General features: G+C 41.4%; 1 protein-coding gene across 1 annotated transcript in view; it reads right to left on the bottom strand.

Annotated features, from left to right (window-relative positions):
- Positions 1-21138, bottom strand: part of LOC119411474 (neurofibromin) — a gene marked incomplete at its 5' end in the record, with an annotated part of 106502 nt that overhangs the window by 65002 nt on the left and 20362 nt on the right. Inside the window, 2 exon segments of the mRNA XM_037678425.1 lie at positions 12511-12684; positions 12770-12927. Coding sequence (XP_037534353.1) covers positions 12511-12684; positions 12770-12927 — 332 coding nt within the window.

The following is a 21138-nucleotide window of genomic DNA, read 5'->3' as shown; positions in this document are numbered from 1 at the left end:
GAGCTTTGGGTTGTGACCGAAAGAATGAGATCTCGGATACAAGCGGCCGAAATGAGTTTTCTCCGCAGGGTGTCTGGGCTCTCCCTTAGAGACAGGGTGAGAAGCTCGATCATCCGGGAGGGACTCGGAGTAGAGCCGCTGCTTCTCCACATCGAGAGGAGCCAGTTGAGGTGGCTTGGGCATCTGTTTAGGATGCCTTCTGGACGCCTCCCTGGTGAGGTGTTCCGGACACGTCCCACCGGAAGGAGGCCCAGAGGAAGACCCAGGACACGCTGGAGGGACTATGTTTCTCGGCTGGCCTGGGAACGCCTCGGGATTCCCCCGGAAGAGCTGGCCCAAGTGGCTGGGGAGAGGGAAGTCTGGGCCTCCCTACTTAGGCTGCTACCCCCGCGACCCGACCCCGGATAAGCGGAAGAAAATGGATGGATGGATGGATGGATGGGTGTTTAGTTCATACCATTTCTAAATGTTGAAGTGAACCACTCATTTAAATCAACTGTGAAACAGTATTAATGATTTTTAAACCTCATTAGACCTTGATCATACAGTTAAATGCCTATTTATGAAATAAGTGTGCATTTAGTCTTCTGTCTTAATAGTAGTAGTAGTGGATGTCGGTCGAAAGTCAGAGACGTGTTATTAGAACGAAGTGTCTTGTTTTTAAAACTCGCAGACAGTAAATAACTTCAACTGGCACCTGCTCTGTCGTACCTCGTCATAATATTTCTCTGTCTGTACTAACCATTTTTAAAAACATTCCTGCTGTCTCTTGACTTCTAGTGACCCTCTGACATCACTAGAACCACCCCACTGCTGGTTGTTTCAACCAATCAGGAAGTACCACGTAACAGGAAGTGTATACCCCTTTAAAAGGAACACTTCGTGGAACTATTCAGTCAGTCCTGGAACTCAGTTGGAGTCTTAAGTCTTAGTCTTCACGAGTCTTAGTCTCTTCTAAGTCTTGCTGGAACTTTCAGTCAGAGATGAGACTCATTTAAGCAGCGGATGGATGTGTAGTATGTCAGGACAGCTTTGCTGTAGACACATGACTAATTAATTATTCTTAAAGCTAGTTCAAATACAAAGAATATTAATTGTTTAATTACAATGGATTCTTTCTTTTTTTAGTTAAATTTCTGCCATGTGACCGAGATAAATGTGAGTGGATTGTTTAATCAGTGACATGAGACGCCATTTTATCTTTGACCCATCAGAATAAATGCGGTCATTTATGTAACAGAATCAAAATTTAACATCAAAACATGTACACATTGATTTGCTGATCTGTTTCTGATTAATAAAAACTTGGCACGCTTTACTAACAAGACAACAGAACATTACTGATCGAGGCTGATTCACCTCTGAAGGCATCTAGATTACTGGCAAATAGAAAAGTTAAAGAGGAGAAATAGAAGTGCTTAAAGATTTAAAGAGGTTTAGATGGAACCTATGTGTGAAACCAGAACTTTGCACCTTTCCTCCAACACCCACTCAGCTTTCCGGTACACTTCAGGACGTGCAGCGACTTTGTTACCTTAGCAGAGGATGCATCCACTCCGGAACAGAAGTCCATTAGTAGGATCCCTTTACAGCGTCTCTGGTTAAAGTAGCTGGGAATCTTTAGAATAAATGCATATACTCAGTTCCACCGAATAAGCTTCCTTAGAAGTGGCGCATTTACTGCTCGGGTTGAGTGCACAGCGATGCGAGCCGTGACTCCACTAAATGGAGGGACCCCATGGCACACGGTCCCATCCATCCGCTCCAAGTTCTGAAGACTTAGCCCTAAGACTTAAGACTCTGACTGAGTTCCAGCACTGAACTCCAGGACTGCACTTCAGGACTGAACTGAGTTCCAGGACCAAACTCCAGGACCGAACTCCAGGATCGAACTGAATAGTTCCACGAAGTGTTCCTTTTAAAGGGGTATACACTTCCTGTTACGTGGTACTTCCTGATTGGTTGAAACAACCAAAAGGGGGGTGGTTCTAGTGATGTCAAGAGGGTCACTAGGAGTCAAGAGACAGCAGGAATGTTTACGAACGGTTAGTACAGACAGAGAAATGTTATGACGAAGTGAGACAAACGCAGGTGCCAGTTGAAGTTATTTACTGTCTGCGAGTTTTAAAAACAAGACACTTCCTTCTAATAACTCGTCTCTGTTTGTCTCTGACTTTCGACCGACATCACTACTCCTCATTCAGACAGAAAACTAAATGCACACTTACTTCATAAATAGACATTTAACTGTATTATCCAAGTCTAATGAGGCTTAAAAATCATTAATAATGTTTCACAGTTTATTTAAATGAGAGGTTCACTTCAACATTTAGAAATGGTATGAACTAAACACACATTTGATTATCAAGATATTCTAAAATAGTAATGATAATGTAAAAAGGAAGAGTGTTCTTTCAATTGATTAATTCAGAATACAATTAAATACTCTCTTGATGAGATAATTTGTATTTCTGGATTCAAATCAATGAAATAGCAGTTCCTGTCCCCTGAAGGTCTTCAGAGACAGGTTGAGGTCGGAGGCCTAGTTCACTACAGATGGGACCATGTGCCAAGGGGTCCCTCCATTTCAGCGGAGTCACAGCTCGCATCGCTGTGCATTCAACCCAAGCAGTAAATGCTCCACTTCTAAGGAAGCTTATTCGGTGGAACTGAGTACTTCGGCATTTATTCTGATGACCCCAGCTACTTTAACCGGAGATGCTAGAAAGGGAGCGTACTAATGGACTTCTGTTCCGGAGTGGAGGTCTCCACCATCTCAGGTAACAAGTCGTTGACGTCCTGAAGTGTACCGGAAAGCTGAGCTGGATGGCGGAAGAAGAGTGCAATGTTCTGGTTCAACACATAACTTTCATCCATCTAAAACTTTCTCCTTAAATCTATTTCTCCTCTCTTAAACTTTGCTCTTTGCCAGTAATCAAGCTAGATGCCTTCAGAGGTGAATTTGCCTCAATCAGTAAAGTTCTGTTGTCTTGTTAGTAAAGCTTGCCAAGTTTATTAATCAGAAACAGGTCAGCAAATCAATGTGTACATGTTTTGATGTTAAATTTTGATTCTGTTAAATAAATGACCACATATATTCTGATGGGTCAAAAATAAAATGGCGTCTCATGTCACTGATTAAACACTCCACTGTCAAGTTATCTTTGTCACATGGCAGAAATTTAACTCGAAACATAATCCGTTGTAATTAAATAATTAATATTCTTTGTGCTTGAACTAGCTTTAAGAATAATTAATTAGTAGTGAAGTTAACGCCTTAGCTTACTACATAAATGATGGCCCGTACGTGTTTTAAATAACATGTATGGTGGCCCGTGTGTCCACAGAAAAGCTGTCCTGACATACTACAATTATATGTTGTTTGTTGTTGTGGTTTCTCAGTTTTGTCTTGTTTTTTTTTTTTCTTTCCGCAGGTCTAGTGGCAGACTTCAATGATGTGATTTGTGTTCTCTTTATCCCTCTCTCTCTCCTCTATTCCTCTCTCCTTCTTTACATTTTAACCCTTCTCTCACTTTTCTGCTTTGTCATCTTTGTTTTTCATCCCCGTGTCCATTACATCTGAAACAAGCCCAAAGCAAATTCTAATAAAATTTAATTTATATATCAGTTGGAGCATTAAGGCCAGCCATGATGTTCTGCTTGTTAAAGTAAATATGTTGGGCATCACTTTGACACTCAGACAATAATTCTAAGTGTCACAATAACGGTCAGAACAAGGAAAAAAAAAAAACATCTCATGAGGTAAGCAGGAAACCTGTTAAATCGAATTTCTGCGTGTCCCTTAAGGACTGACAGGCTGCTCTGTTTTCGGTCCTGCGCTCACATTTTAGTTAACTGAAAGGAAGTAGAATGTTACAGTATAATACGTGATTTCGTAAATGTATTTATCAGACGTAAAAGTTTATATACTTGGCATTTATTTTGCTGCGGCGCGCGGGGGAGCGGGCCAGAAGCATTAGCAACATCGCTAACCGGAAGTGGTACGAGAGCATTATAAACATGTAAAACGCTATTTTTTTCCCTAAAAATAAGAATCGTCTGGTTGATTTAAAAGCCCATACATACACTTTCATATGATTATAGATCAAATTAAACGGCGTGACTGCAGGTTTGAAGCCCCACGTGAAAATTATAACGTCATTTTTGCTGATGGTAAAATCTTTAGGAGAAGCGTGCGCAGTCCGAAGACGTTCGGGGTGTATTTGCCCGTCGCTGTTTAGTACAAACGCATTAAAACTTGAACATCGGGAAAGTGTTAAAAGGTGTTGGTCGTCTGACAGTTCAAAGAAACTCTACTGGGTTTTGGGTGCTGTGGGGAGCTTTGCTAACTCTCTGAAAGAGGTTGTCGGCCTAGGGATCCTGTTTTGTGATAACCCCCTTTAGGTCTGCATTTGGATGCAGACTGGTCAACGGCACAACGGCAAACGACATGTTTGCAGCTGTGCTCGTGAAACGGGAGGATCTTTAAAATAAGCACCTATAATACAAGGTATGAGGTCCTAGAGAGACCTGCAGAAGTCCGAGAGAGACCAAACGATCGTATGAAGTTCTAGAGTAGAAATAGGGACAGATCTTGGTTTTTAGAATAGGCAGAGAGGGACAGACAGATTTCTTTTGAATAGACAATGGACTAGATATGTTTTGTTTCACTGAGGCCTTGTATAGCTGATTGCATATAGCAATAGTGTGTGTGTGTGTGTGTGTGTGTGTGCGCGCGCATGTGCGCGTGTTTGTGTGTGTGTTTTGTGCTTGGGCTAAGCTTGTCTTTCTAGTTAAAACAAAAGAGGCATAGGGTGAAGGAAGCAATTTATGTAAAAAGAGAAAAAAACGTCTCTTAACAGAGGAGGAGGCCTCAGATTCCCACTTTCAAAAACATATAATGCAACTTTAAGACTGATTCCCAGACAGTTTTCACACCTGATGGAACAGAGGGGCCTCGACTGTGAATTACAGGAACAAAGACCTTAAGAAACCCCTACTGTTAAGGTGTTGAAGTGTGAATTGTCAATCTACAGATGTGTGTGTGTCTTATCTCACTCAGCCTTATAACCTGAATCTCTCACTCTCTGCTCTTTGAACTGAGAAAGCTCCTCGGATGAGGAGAGAAACGTCTTCTGTTACAAATAAAGTCCAGTTGTTTTTGTACTGAACGTTTTTTTTTTTTTTTATTTATCGTGTCCTGGATGACTGAGAATCTTCACCAGCATATTGCTGTACTTCCATCCTGACTTAAATGAGATATTTAGGTTGAATTTGAAGTGTAAATGTATTTAAACGAGTTAGTAGGATTTTTTTTTTCTTCTACTGCTGTTTATGACTGAAAACTGGGATTAATCTGCATTTATGACTAGGGCTGCAGAAAAAAAAAATCGATTTTTCAATGAATCTAGATTCTTAGTCCTGGCGAATAGTTTTTAAAGGTCCATAAATCAATTTTAAAATGTATTTAAGTTTAATATTTTTTTTGCTCCTACTCCCCGTTCGGCCGCCGTAGAATTGAGCCGTGTAGGCCACCGTACAGCAGCTAGTTAGCCAGCTCCCTTTATCTGAATGGAGCCTGTTAGCATGGAGGACAGCGTGATTCAACCCGCTGCTTCGTCTTTAAAAATCATTTCAGATCCTACAATGTTCCGGGGGAAGACAGAGCTTCACCAGAGCACAGTTGTTTACAAGAAGAGTAAAATAAAATTGCGGTACAGTTTTTGGAAATAAGACAAAATTCACAGAAGATGAAAGTGAAGCAGTCGACCAGTGAACTCTGCAACAAACTTCCAGCTGATTCTCCAAAGGCTGTGAAGAGTTCCCTCTCCATCTCCTGCTGCATCACTAAGGATATATGATCACACAGCTCAGTGGAAGGTGACGGGTTCAGCTTTATTTTAATACGATGGATTTAATGTACATTATTCCTCCGTGTAAGGTTTTTTTTTTGTGATAAAGCTGCACTAGCATTAGGCACTGACATGTCACTTGTTTGCAACTGGTCTTTTGAACTGGAAATTATTTGTTTATTTTAATGTAAGAAAACTGCTTGGAATAGAAATACCAAAGTTAAAAAATAAAATTCACAATATGTACTGTAATGTGTAATGTAATTTTATTCTTGTTAGAATTAATATTAATTACAGAATTGGTACCGAAAGAAGAACCGTCCAGGAACAGACACCAAAGTGAAGGTACTGACACCGATACAGATTTTTTTAGAAAGGTACCCAGCCCTACCCCCACCCCAATTTCTCTTCAGGTGTTCCCAGATGGAGAATTGAGGACTTAAACTGGGCAGATGGAACAACCAGTGAGGTGTCATAATCTAATAGATAACTGAATGCAAGTAAATATCGATAATCAGGAATGACATAATTCATGATTTTAAGTAACGACAGTTGATTCTTCTATAATGGAGACAAGCTAAATTTTAGTTGTTGTTTTGGATGATAAATGCGACTGGAATATCAAATAAAATAAAATGAGAAAAACTTTGCAAGATATTTGACTTCTAAATCACTTAAAATGTTCAGTGACAGAGTTACAGGCAGATGAAATCAAATCTATAGCAGTGTTTCATCTCAGGTAAGATTTTTACAAGTTCTAACAGAGTTGGAATACACTGTTTTTACTTCTTTTTAACTATTCTTTAACGGATACTAACAGAAAATATAAAATGAATTTTAACAACTACTAACATGATTTAAGACATCATTTTCAGAGTAATGTTGCATACTGCTTACTAATGACTTGTGAAATTTGGTGCATGGAGAAAAGAGACAAACAATTAGTAAGTGTTGCTGAGGAAAGGCTAAATGATTGTGATAGCTCAATTCAGAAAAACCTCATGGATAGAATAATAGATAGAATGAAATTCAGAAAAACCTCATGGATAGAATAATAGATAGAATGATGAACTCTGTTTGTTCTGGCTGGCTGCCAACTAGGCGAGGCAATGTGCTGTTGTATCTCTCATCACCTGTTCAGGTTGTCCCAGCTGGAGAAGCTCCAAGAAGGGTGAACACTCACTTGAGCTGTGTCTCTGGATGAGGGGTCGCCTGTGTGAGTTTGTGATCAACGTTCAGATAAGTTTTGTTTTTTTTTCATTTAGCCTTTATTTAGTCTCATTGAGCCACGAGAACTCATTTTCAAGAGAGACCTGTTTAGGGAGCACATGGTGGGGGTTGGGGGCCCAGAGTGGGGCGAATGAGGGTGGGGGCAAGTGTGGGTGTTTCACCTACCCCACCCACAATTTTGATGTTGTCGGGGCCGGGGCGTGAACCGGCGATCTTCGGATCACAGGCCCACCTCTCTAACCTCTGCGCCACCACTCCCCGGTATAACCCTGCTCATGAAATCTGCCTGTTGTGTTTGCTGTCGTTATGCATTGTTTGTGTGTCCTTCTCCTCAGAAGTGTCGAGCGAGCATTGGGGTCCCTCAACTGGATGGATGCCGGACATCTCCCAGCCTACCAGACATAGGAGGAAATGCCCCTGATGAGGGGAATGGAGTGGAGTGCCAGAGATGAAAAGGTCACCGGTTCTACTCCCTGAGCTGAGAACATCACGCATCAAATGAGAGTGTTATCATTTATCATGACTGAGGGTTCTTTAAGGTTCATACTGATCTGGCTGTGACAGTTTATTAACATCAAATTATATCATTAACATCAAAAATTAACATTACTAGAAAAATAAAGGGTTTCTATTATCTATTTTTGCTTTTTCATAAAAGTGGAAGGGTGTTTAAAATATATTTTTAGCCAATCAAACGCTTTGGAACTGTGAACTTCCTGCTTTTATTATATTTAAAGCTAAGAGTTTTTAAAGAACGATAATTGATGTCAGATAGACTAGAGTTTTTGGGATGTCTACATGTACTGTAATGATTCTAAAACACATTGAGCAAGCATCAGGATATGATAAAACATTGGTTTAACATTACAAATATTTATAGGTTGTGGTTACAATGCTAATCAGTTAATGATGTGATTATATCTGAAGCTAAGCTTGGGGTGATATGGCTCGGGGGACTTTGAAGCATTCATTTGAACAACTACTATTATGGATATAAAGCAATATTTTGAAAGAATAGAGATACAAATTTCCTTTCAAATTTCCTATCTGTTAATTAATTCCAAAACTGATGATTTGAATGTGGGGGGAGAAAATTAAAATTTTTATTTGAGACTAAAAGGTTTTTTTGTTTTAAGTGTATCTCTTGGTGTTATAACTAACTGGACTTTCCTAGTAGTGGGGTACAACATAACGTGAGGGAAGCCACACACAGGGGTGATTAAAAAGGGTAATTAACAGATAATATGAAGCTAAGCTGTGGGTACATTTTAACAACTAAATACAGACGTGTGCTTTACAATTGTGTTTCATTTGAATGTTAAACTCTTAGCATTAACTGTGTGACAGCTCTTCTCAAACTACTTTGTGAGATAAGATGACTGATGAATTATGGGGTGCTAGTGGGGTGGGTTAAATATTAACATGCTTTATTTACAGTATTATGGGGTGTTATGGTGATTGTTTTCTTAAACTAACATGGTTGAAAAAGATAATTTCGTACGCTACATATTAAATTATTACTTTTTATTGATTGCTTGAAGATTTGATTAATTGATAACTAATTAATGTGTGAGGGCATGGATAGAAATGAATTTGTTGTAAAAAGTTATGAGAGCAAATCATGATGAAATAACACCACTAGATGGTGGAATTGTGATGATAAACTTGATTTTTGATATTGTTTTCTATGAAATAATGATTTGTTTCACAGCTGATCTGTGTTACGTGCCATGACGAGGGACTGGAGTTTGATAAATACATAAAAAGGTTTTTTTTTTTTTTTTTTAAGAATATATATTTTTCCAGGGAGTGGACTTATGAAATGTTTTCAATCTAAATTGGGACTAAATCGAGGGGTGTCTGAAAGGGTGAATAGATTTTGTTGATAAACTGGTAGTATGTTTTTAATATCAGACCACCAGGAGGAGTTGGGAGGTTCTGTTATGTATGTACAGGTCCTTCTCAAAAAATGAGCATATTGTGATAAAGGTCATTATTTTCCATAATGTAATGATAAAAATTAAACTTTCATATATTTCAGATTCATTGCACACCAACTGAAATATTTCAGGTCTTTAATTGTTTTAATACTGATGATTATGGCATACAGCTCATGAAAACCCAAAATGCCTGTCTCAAAAAATTAGCATATTTCATCCCACCAATGAAAGACAAGTGTTTTTAATACAAAAAACACCAACCTTCAAATAATCATGTTCAGTTATGCACTCAATACTTGGTCGGGAATCCTTTTGCATGAATGACTGCTTCAATGCGGCGTGGCATGGAGGCAATCAGCCTGTGGCACTGCTGAGGTGTTATGGAGGCCCAGGATGCTTCGATAGCGGCCTTAAGCTCATCCAGAGTGTTGGGTCTTGTGTCTCTCAACTTTCTCTTCACAATATCCCACAGGTTCTCTATGGGGTTCAGGTCAGGAGAGTTGGCAGGCCAGTTGAGCACAGTAATACCATGGTCAGTAAACCATTTACCAGTGGTTTTGGCACTGTGAGCAGGTGCCAGATCGTGCTGAAAAATGAAATCTTCATCTCCATAAATATTTTCAGCAGATGGAAGCATGAAGTGCTCCAAAATCTCCTGATAGCTGCTGCATTGACCCTGCACTTGATAAAACACAGTGGACCAACACCAGCAGCTGACATGGCACCCCAGACCATCACTGACTGTGGGTGCTTCACACTGGACTTCTGGCATTTTGGCATTTCCTTCTCCCCAGTCTTCCTCCAGACTCTGGCACCTTGATTTCTGAATGACATGCAAAATTTGCTTTTATCCGAAAAAAGTACTTTGGACCACTGAGCAACAGTCCAGTGCTGCTTCTCTGTAGCCCAGGTCAGGCGCTTCTGCTGCTGTTTCTGGTTCAAAAGTGGCTTGACCTGGGGAATGCGGCACCTGTGGCCCATTTCCTGCACACGCCTGTGCACGGTGGCTCTGGATGTTTCTACTCCAGACTCAGTCCACTGCTTCCGCAGGTCCCCCAAGGTCTGGAATCGGCCCTTCTCCACAATCCTCCTCAGGGTCCGGTCACCTCTTCTCGTTGTGCAGCGTTTTCTGCCACACTTTTCCCTTCCCACAGACTTCCCACTGAGGTGCCTTGATACAGCACTCTGGGAACAGCCTATTGGTTCAGCAATTTCTTTCTGTGTCTTACCCTCTTGCTTGAGGGTGTCAATGATGGCCTTCTGGACAGCAGTCAGGTCGGCAGTCTTACCCATGATTGTGGTTTTGAGTAATGAACAAGGCTGGGAGTTTTTAAAAGCCTCAGGAATCTTTTGCAGGTGTTTAGAGTTACGTCGTTGATTCAGATGGTTAGGTTAATAGCTTGTTTAGAGAAGCTTTTCATGATATGCTAATTTTTTGGGACAGGCATTTTGGGTTTTCATGAGCTGTATGCCATAATCATCAGTATTAAAACAATTAAAGACCTGAAATATTTCAGTTGGTGTGCAATGAATCTGAAATATATGAAAGTTTCATTTTTATCATTACATTATGGAAAATAATGACCTTTATCACAATATGCTCATTTTTTGAGAAGGACCTGTACAACATGCAAACACATTAATGTTTAGATCAGTTTTATGCACAAAAAACACATTTTCTGTTGTGACAGGCTACCGGCAGCGCTCTTTGCAAATAATTTTGGTAATGCATGAGAGAAGGGAGGCACAGAGTTTTTTTTCATTTTCCTTTCCAGATGGACAAAATGGACCATGCCTAGAGAAGCACCTTGGAGTCAAAGAGAGAAGATCAGGGTCTACGACTGATTAACATTTATTACATCAGAATGCTTTTCTTGCATTAGAATGCCTTCTGCAATAATTAAATCATATATTTTACTACTGACAAAGGCTGTTTCCATAATGCCATGCATCACATTTAGAAGGATGCTGGAGTCATAGGCAAAATACTGAGAGCTGAGACAAGCAACAGACCTGAAGGTGGGTCACACGTGAGCCATCAGCTCTGGCATTTTATTTGACCTGAGCTGGGCAGGTCACAAATCTCACGCCGGAAGGCATCCTCCACCAACATATAAGAAGTAGTTTACACTCAAACAGACAAACTGATTCATTGCTTGCATATCCAGCGGTACTGAACTGGCAGTTTATTCGAGGAAACCCTCTGGGTCCCTCGAACCAGGGGGAGTTGTGAGTAATTTTATCTAAACTGACCCTGGGTTTTTGATCTGCTCAGAGATGGGATTATAATGAAATTATGACCCGGTTCTGACTGGGTTAAACTGGGCCAGTAACTCTAAAAAGAGTCTCCCAGGGATTCAGTATCTGTCAAGGAATAGAGTTTATTTCTGAGGCTTTTGAAGCACCGTCTCATATTTTCCTTACACATCAAACCACATAAGATCCACTGAGATCACACTTGGTCACTCCCCCTCATACACGGTTAGGTTGTGTTCCCCTTCTGCGAAGGAGGAGTCTAGGCCCTATAAATCTGGCATGCGATGGGACATCCAGTCCCTTCCGGTTCTTGATCTCAGGTTGTGTACCGAAACCGGCCAGTGCTGTAAACTGTAACCGTTTCCTGCCTTGATTTTAATACAAATGGTAAAACTGAATTCACGTTTACTTGATTTATTAATATTGTGAGTTGCCGCTTCTGAGGGAGGTCCGGGCCGGGGGGAGCGTGAGCTGGGGGCGGACCTGGGTCCGAGAGGAGGCCCGAGGCCCACTGCTGGCAGCAGCTACCTGCAGTGATCCGTGACTTGCATCCAGCTCCCGTTGTAACAATTCACAAGCATTTTTCATCTCGTCATTTTGGGGTATTGTGTGTGGAGCTTTGGGGATGTGGGGATTTAATCATTTTAGAAATACCAGAGACTGGAGTTGCGAAATAACCATAGCTATAGCTCTTTGTGCAATGCATCAGTCACAGACTTGTTCTGTTCTATGTTTGTGTGCGTTGTTCTTGTCAAATAAACTAACAATAATAATAATAATAATAATAATAATAATAAAGCTATAACATAAAATGTGCAAAAAGTGAAGCTTTGAGAATATTTTACAGATGAACTGTAGCTTTTAACTTGACAAGAAATCTCACAACATTTTAATCTTGTTGCAAAAAATCTTGTTATGCTTCTACTAATTATTTCTTCTAAAATATACCAAAAATCTCAACTAAATTTAGCTTGTAGAAAATTAATATTAGTGGGTGCTCAAAAGACCATTCTGAGCTGTTTGAAGCTGACATGTATTTCTTCATGTTTTAATTTCCACCATTTTTTTCTTTACTTTCGTTTATTACTTGTGTAAATGTAACTTTTAGTGCCTAATTTGAGCTTTAAATCCAAAGAAAAAGAACACAACTTGTGTCCGTTATACAAAAGAAAGTTTTCATTGCTGCAAAAGAAGGACAACAATAATGTAAACAATCATTTAAAACATCAGACCTTAAGATCCATGACGATGGACTGGACCAGGAGGAAAATGGTTGAATGATCTTCCCAGTTGATGTAGGTAGAAGCTTTACAAAGTTTGACACAGGCGATGGCAGCGCTCTCCATCAGCTGCTTGTTCCCACCCTGCCCAGCTAAAGCTTTTCTCAAACTATCCAAAAACAGTTTCTGCAGACACAACAGCACAGTAAGGAGTTGATGAATACTGCGCTTAGAGATTTGTGAGCATTCCTTGAAGATTTTTTCCACCCACCTTGTTGGCCTTACTGTCCTCCACTGTGTCTTTAGAGATTGTGTGTGTGATCTCTGGGCAAAGGATGAGGAGGATGATCTGAAGAGGCCAAACAGCAGCCTTCCTCTTAGCACTTTCTGCAAAACTGTCCACCAGGTCAAACAACTTCTCTGCAGCCTCTGTACACACACACACACACACACACACACACACACACACACACACACACACATCATTTTTGTGACAAGTTACTACAGCACAATAAAAAATACTAAGCATTCCTTGAAGGAATGCGTAACTGCCCTCCACCTTTAATGTCAGGGTTTTACACTAAAATCATCTTGTAAAGGTCAAACCTTATAAATATTATGTGATTACATGAAATACAGTGAGATCTCTTGAGACGTGTTGCACTTCCTGTACCGTTTATGTTAAGGATGACTCTCAGCTACACCCACACTAAATGAAGCACAATGTATGTCACATTGATTTATGTAGTGGCTAAAGCCAATAAGACGTGACACTGATCTTATGAACAAATGCAACACTTCGTGCAAAAATATGGCACAGTGTATTGGAAATGATGATCATCTACTGCCATGTGCCTAATTTTAAGTTTACTTTTGTGAAATTGGTTGAGTTATAGCAATTTTTGTGTTCAGTTAGCTGAGGCACCTATCTTGAATTGGGCTGACTCCAAATATTCTTTTCACATTTTTTAAGTCATATTGGTCTGAAGACAAACAAAAGCAAAAAGGAGAACAAAAAGATAACAGCAGCACACATGATCTCTTCTGTAATTACCCTAGTCTTATCCTTCAAGCTATTTGGGTAATTATATAACATTTCAAGTCAATTTTAATTCAATTCAAGAATACTTTATTACTCCCAAAGGGAAATTAAATGTTGTAACTCATCATGCTGGTTTCATTCAAGAGTTGTTCTAGATGCTGATGGCTGTGGCAGGAAGGATCTCCTGCAGCAAATCCCAAGAATCTGGCGGCAGATGTCAATCCGTTCACCAGACCCAGCGTGCCTCTCTGTCCTCCTGGGCAACAAGACCACCCGAATAACAGGCAGAATTTTTCCCCAAGTTCATGGCCGCTCCTCTCAGCAGCCTGCCGAGCTCCTTGTCGCCACGGACAGCCAGCTGCTGGTGCCAGGATATGATCCCAGTCCTCATGCTGGAACGAGCTGCATTTCCTGCAAGATCCAGGATCTCAGCCGTCCGGTAGGATACTCGAGCACCGCCGCCAGGTAGATGGGAATTCATCCTCTAATCACTCTCGAGTTTACATCCCAGTGCACAGCAAACACTAATACATTTAAATATTTTTTAAGTCAGATGAGATTTCTAAAAAAGTTAAATCTGGTCCTCTGGACATTCAAAAAAACCAAAACAAAGCAAAACAACAAAAAATGTAGAAACGTTTCGTCTCTCGTCCGAGAGACTTCTTCAGTCTGAGGTGCTGTTTTCAGCTCAGTCTCTTAAATAGCACCTCTTTCAGGGATGAAGATGTGCACATCCTGGACAGAGAGGAACAATGGTTTGAGAGAGGAGTAAAGGAGGCCATCTTTGTGAAAAGAAACCGTCCATCATTAAACAGGGGTGGAGCCTCCAGGTTCAACTGTCCCCCTCTTACAATGCTGTGATTGCTAGTATCACTCAGCCCTCTGTGAACAGTAAACAGCCATCAGGTGCTAATGATCCATTGTTAGGCTGATGGTCCTTCTTGAGCATGTGATCAGCTGGTTTTGGTTGTCAGCAGCAAACTTGTTGATCCACTCTGAGAAGGTGCTATTTAAGAGACTGAGCTGAATACAGCACCTCAGACTGAGGAAGTCTCTCGGACGAGAGACGACGCGTTTCTATATTTTTTGTTGTTTTGCTTTGTTTTGTTTTTTTTGAATGTCCAGAGGACCAGATTTAACTTTTTTAGATTTTTCTACCTGGATTATTGAGCATGCATCAGGATCAGATGAGATTTATTTCCGAAGTGAAAATCAAAACTTCTTCAAAACAAAAAACACTTTAAGTGTCATATTTTTTCAGTATATTAGTGTCTTCTAAAATGCATACATGAGTGCATAAATTACTTAAAAATGTGCATTTTAATTGATCTCACAAAGCAAAATAGGTTAGAAATGGTGAATAGAAAACAGCCCATTGAAACATGCTTTGAACAAGAAACTGTCAGAGCACTAAGCAGTTGATGCACTGCTTAAAACAATGTTGAAAAGTTTCAAACTAAAACTGAAGGCTCTGTTTACATCTCAAGTACATGTTAGGGATTGGTGACAGCTTCATCGAAACAAACTTTAGCTCGGTATCTATATAAATGACTGTGTAATAGATTATTTGGGCTTTGCAAAGATAGATGTGATGGCTACCTTGAATCAGAACGACTTAAAAAAGAAATCCGTTTTAGATGTTCATATACAGTTTTTTTTCCTCTTCTTCTTTCGGCTTCTCCCTTTTTCAGGGGTCCTCACAGCGAACTAAGTCGCACGAAGACGTGGCAAATACTTTTACGCCGGATGCCCTTCCTGACACAACCACAGAACATATAGCTACCACAGCCCTCAGTGTGGAGCAGAGAGCTGCTATCTGGGGCGCCCGGGGGAGCAGATGGTGGGGGTTAAGAGCCTTGCTCAAGGGCACAGAGAGGGACAAATGAGAATGGAGGCAGGTGTGCATGCTTTACCTATCCCGTCCACATTTTGATGCTGTCAGTACTGGGAGTTGAACCAGCAACCTTCCAATCACAGTCCCAACTTCTCCCACATCCTCTACAAATTACTTTCTCAATATAAAATCCATTCATTGATTTACAAGATATTTTGCTAAAAGTCAATGTCATTAATAACTTCTAAAACACCATAATGCAAGGAACTGAAATATTTTGTAGCCATGACATTTTAAAGGTCAAGGTCAAGGTTTCTTTATTGTCATTCTCACCACATGTGGTACATGTGATGGAATGAAATTGTGTACACAGGGTCCCAGTTACATCCAACAAAAGAATAAATTGTAAAAGAAAAACAGTAATAAGATCTAAGATATGAACTAAGAATACGCTAAGCACTAAAACCCTGCATCGTTTTTTAAACAAGTCCTACCCTCCATTGGACCCTCTATTCTTGACATTGTAAACAGCAGTATGGCTACAAGTGAGGTTCCTAATGATTTTAAACATGCAGTAGTAACTCCTTTATTTAAAAAAATCCAGATTTGACCCTTCAACCTGTGCAAACTTAAGACCTATCTCCAAACTTCCCTGTATTTCTAAGATCTTGGAGAACATAGTTTTCAATCAACTAAATGAGTTCTTAAATGAAAATTGTATTCTTGAGATTTTTCAGTCTGACTTTAAGCAACTACACAGCACCAAAAAAGCCTTAGTTAGGGTCTACAACGACATTCTTCCGGCAAAAGACTGGTCAGTTTGTGATCCTGGTAGTCATTGACCTTATCGCTGCATTTGATACTGTGGACCACAGGATCCTTTTATCCCGGCTAGAACACTTGGTTGGGATTACTGGTGCAGCGTTAGAATGGTTCCATTTGTACCTGTGACAGGAGTTTTTGTGTTAATGTTGCAAACAGTCTACCTGCTTCAGTGCCTCTTTTCTGTGGGGTCCCACAAGGCTCCATTATTGGACCCCTTCTGTTTTCATTGTATCTGCTCCCCCTGGGGTCTATCCTAAGGAAGCGTAGTCTTTCCTTTCATTGTTACGCTGATGATTCTCAGATTTATCTGCCCTTGAAACCCAAAAATTCCTGCTCCATTCGCCCTTTGCTAAAATGTCTTGAAGACATCAAGACTTGGATGGCTGCGAACTTCTTGAGTTTTAATGATCAGAAAACTGAGGTCATTGTGTTTAACCCTAGCTCTGACACTGCCAGGAAGAATGTAAACCTCGACTCTCTTCAGCCTTATCTAAAACGGTCTGTTACCAATATTGGGATAGTTATAGATGCAGATTTTAAGTTTAATAAACAGATCAACTCTGTTCTTCAAAAAAACTTCTTTCGGCTAAGGCAGATAGCAAAGCTTAAGTCCGTTCTGTCCAGATCCGACCTTGAAAAATTAGTCCATGCATTCATTACAACCCGGCTGGACTACTGTAACTCGCTTTATCCTAGGGTCAGTCAGGTCTCTCTTTCACATCTCCAACTCGTCCAAAATGCTGCAGCTCGACTATTAACAGGAATTTGTAGGTTTGAGCACATTTCACAGGTTCTGTCCTCCCTTCACTGGCTCTATGTGCATATCAGAATTGATTTTTAAATTATTTTGCTGACACTTTCAATTAGCTTTGAAGATATCTAGTAGAGTGCTATATGAATGAGGGCACAGATTGTGTTGTAAAGTGATTTGAGTGTATTGATAAGATAGAAAGGTGCTATATAAGTACAGTCCATTTACCATCTACCATTTAAGTGCATTAACAGCCTTGCGCCCTCATACCTCTCCGAACTGCTTCATCCCTATGCCCCTTCTCAGGCTTTGAGATAATGGGACCAACTGCTTTTGATGGTACCAAAAACCAGGCTGAAGCTCACAGGAGATTGGGCTTTTTCAGTCATTGGCCCCAAACTCTGGAACAATCTGCCCATCAACATTTGACAGGCCACTTAAGTATCTGCTTTTAAATCTCTCTTCAAACACACCAAACGTTGCGGTTGCGCTAAGAGAATTCCTCTGGTGGAGATGATCACAGCCACTGAGTCAGCCATCCGCAACAACAAAATTAAAGAGGCTGAAGCAGAACAGCTCAGAATCAAAGTTTCAGCCTGCCTCAGCAATGCCAAACCACCACCTTCCAACATCAGTAGAGCGGAGAGGGATGCACTCACCACTCTTAGCAAGGACAAAAACATCATCATTCTCCCAGCAGACAAAGGAAGGTGCACAGTGATTTTGAACCAGAAAGACTATCATGAGAAAGTTATGACACTCCTTAGTGACTTAAACACTTATGAACCTCTGAAAAGAGATCCAGGAAGTGGTTACAAAAATAAGTTGCTAGATTGACTGAAAATGTTGTAGCAGGACAAGGCTACTGACCGTATTCTGTACCACAGACTGTACCCAGGGGAGGCCACACCTAGTCTGTATGGTTTACCTAAAATCCACAAACAAGGTGTACCTTTAAGACCTATTATTAGCATGATTAACTCTGTCACTTACAATGTTTCCAAATATCTGGCGTCTGTACTCATCCCTTTAGTTGGAAGGTCAGAACACCACATACAGAACACCATGGACTTTGTGAAAAAGGTGAAGGATGTCATCATGGAGACAGATGAAACAATGGTCTCTTTTGATGTCACATCACTCTTTACTTCCTGTTGATGATGCAGTAGAGGTGGTCATACATCAGACACCACTCTGAGCAGCAGGACCACACTTTCCACAGAACAACTGTGTCAACTCTTGAAACTGTGCCTGCAGTCAACCTACTTCACATATGGGGAGCAATATTATAGGCAGAAACATGGGTGTACTATGGGGTCTCCAGTTTCTCCTATTGTTGCCAACCTGTACATACCATACAACACCATACCAATTTATTTATAGAGCACTTAAAACAGCTACAAAGCCAACCAAAGTGCTGTACAGACAGAACAACAGACAACACATGAAGCAATATACAAAACGAAGTAAATCAAAAATATAGACATAAAAACGATGCAGATAATAAATATGACAACAAACCAGTGTGGAGCATACAGGTTCTAAACACAGATCATCTGGTGTTGAAAGCTACTGAATAGTAGTGAGTTTTTAAACAGGATTTGAAAACCAAGAGGGAGGGGGCAAGTCTGACAAGCAGAGGTAACTCGTTCCAAAGTCTTGGTCCTGCTACAGAGAAGGCCCTGTCACCTCTGCGCTTAAGACGAGTTCCTGGAACTGTGAGGAGCAATTGGTCCGCTGATCTCAGGAACGTGGTGGGACATACGGCTGTAGCAGATCAGAGAGATGGGGGGTGGGGGGATTGTTCAGCGATTTGTAGACATACATGAGTATTTTGAACTGGATTCGAAGGTGAACCGGTAACCAGTGCAGTGAGGCCAAAACTGGTGTAATGTGCTCTCTTTTGCCTGTACTGGTTAAAAATCTAAAAATCGGGCTGCTGCATTCTGGACCAGTTGTAGTCGTGCAATGGAGGTCTGACTGATACCAAACAGGAGTGAATTGCAGTAATCAAACCTAGATGTAATGAATGCATGTAATACCTTCTCCAGGTTATTTTTGGACAATATGGTCTTCAGTTTAGACAGCCGCCTCAGTTGGAAGAAACATGATTTAACAATCATGTTTACATGATTGTTAAGTTTCAGGGAAGGGTCCATTATCACTCCCAGATTAGTGACTTTTTGTTTTTCTGACAGGGTTAGAGCGGAGAGGTCGATACAGTAGTTTGTGATTGTGTCATTAGGAGGGAACAACATGACTTCAGACTTCTTTTCATTGAAACTTAAGAAGTTTAAAGCCATCCAGTCCCTGAAGTCAGCCAGGAAATCGAGCAGAGGTTGAATAGAGCATGTACCATTGTGAGATGGAGGAGGTAGAAAAGAGAGCCTTGACGTCCTTTTCAGGGACACCACCAAGTCATTGGTTCAGGTATGTTGACGACACCTGGGTTAAAATTAAATCTCAGGAAGTCCAACATTTTACTAACCACATCAACTCTGTGGATAAATACATCAAGTTCACACGAGAAGATGTAAAAAATGGCAAGTTGGCTTTCTTGGACTGTGAGGTCTCAGTCTCTGATAGAGGACAATTGCAAACTGAGGTGTACCGCAAACCCACCCACACAGACCAGTATTTGCAGTTTGACTCCCATCACCCTTTGGAGCACAAGTTAGGAGTCATCAGGCCTCTGTACCACAGAGCAGACAGCGTCCCCACTAACTCAGGAGTCAGGCAGAAGGAGAAATCCCACACAAGACAGGCTCTAGAAAAATGTGGATATCCTAACTGGGCCTTCTTGAAAGCAGAGAAGAAACCCAAACAGGACTCCAGCCAGCCATCAGGTGAAAAGGAGGAACCCAAACCAGGGGTCATTCGGTATGTTGCGGAAGTTGAGTTCAGAGAAAATGAGACGTTTATTAATTTATTTTTTTTCCCTTGTCCTGACCGTTATTGTGACACTTAGAATTATTGTCTGAGTGTCAAAGTGATGCCCAACAGATTTACTTTCACAAGCAGAGCATCATGCCTGGCCTTAATGCTCCACTTGATATGAAAATTAAATTTTATTAGAATTTGCTATGGGCTTGTTTCAGATGTAATGGACATGGGGATGAAAAATAAAGAAGATGACAAAGCAGAAAAGTGAGAGAAGGGTTAAAAGGTAAAGAAGGAGATAGGAATAGAGGAGAGAGAGAGAGAGAGAGAGAGAGGGATAAAGAGAACACAAATCAACATCATTGAAGTCTGCCTCTAGACCTGCGGAAAAAAAAAAGACAAGACAAAACCGAGAAACTACAACAACAAACATATATAATGACACTTGTAATATCATTATAAATTATTTTATACAGTACATGGTAATACAAGATGTATTTGATGGCCACCACAACCCAACTGAGTGTGTATCTGATAAACACCTGAATCTAAACACCTGTGTGAGCATGCTTGTCACTGTAAGGTTTCTCCATAAAAATGTACAATAGCGGATGTGGGGAACTACACTCATCCCCAGAGGACATGATGGTAACACAGGGAAGACCGGAACCACAGACACACAGCGGCCCCCAAGCCCAGAACTCCAGGAGTCTCCCAACAGGGACATCCGCACCCCCCAGAGAGAGAAGTAAAGGGAAGCCCCGGGCGATCCCCAGCCACCACAATGCAGAAACCCCAGGAGGCTGCAGCGACGAGTCCACAGGCCCCGCCGGCAACCCGCCCCTCCAGAGTAGATCCGGCCATGGACACCAAGCACCAAGGCCATAGCACCCCCCCAACAGAGGCCCGGCAGAGCCAGGGCATCCAGGCCCCAGCAGGCAGCCACCAGGGTGGGTCCGCACACACCCCACCACCCAGCCCCAGCTGCTGAGAGCCGCCAATGCACCGGTCGGAAGGGGCGCCCACTACCAGAGGGGAGCACGACACACCAAATGGAGGGCCAAAATTGATCCAAGAGAGAGGACCACCCAAAACCCAACCTGAGACATAAACAGGCACACAGAGACAGCCCGACGGACCCTCTGTCGGGCCGTTCATGTGCCCCACCAACCCGACAGCGACCGTAAGCCGGCCCCAGGCCAGGGGCCAGAGCAGCAGGGAACAGCAGCCAAGGAAGGCCGGCCCAGTGCACCAATGCTTACCTACAGCCCCACACCACAGACCCGGAGAGGCCCCGGCACGCCACCC

The sequence above is a fragment of the Nematolebias whitei genome, chromosome 6 (assembly GCF_014905685.2).
Source record: "Nematolebias whitei isolate Nwh7 chromosome 6, NemWhi1, whole genome shotgun sequence".
Taxonomy (NCBI): Eukaryota; Metazoa; Chordata; class Actinopteri; order Cyprinodontiformes; family Rivulidae; genus Nematolebias; species Nematolebias whitei.
Note: the sequence above shows the minus strand (reverse complement) of the source record. Positions and strands in the feature narration are given on the sequence as shown.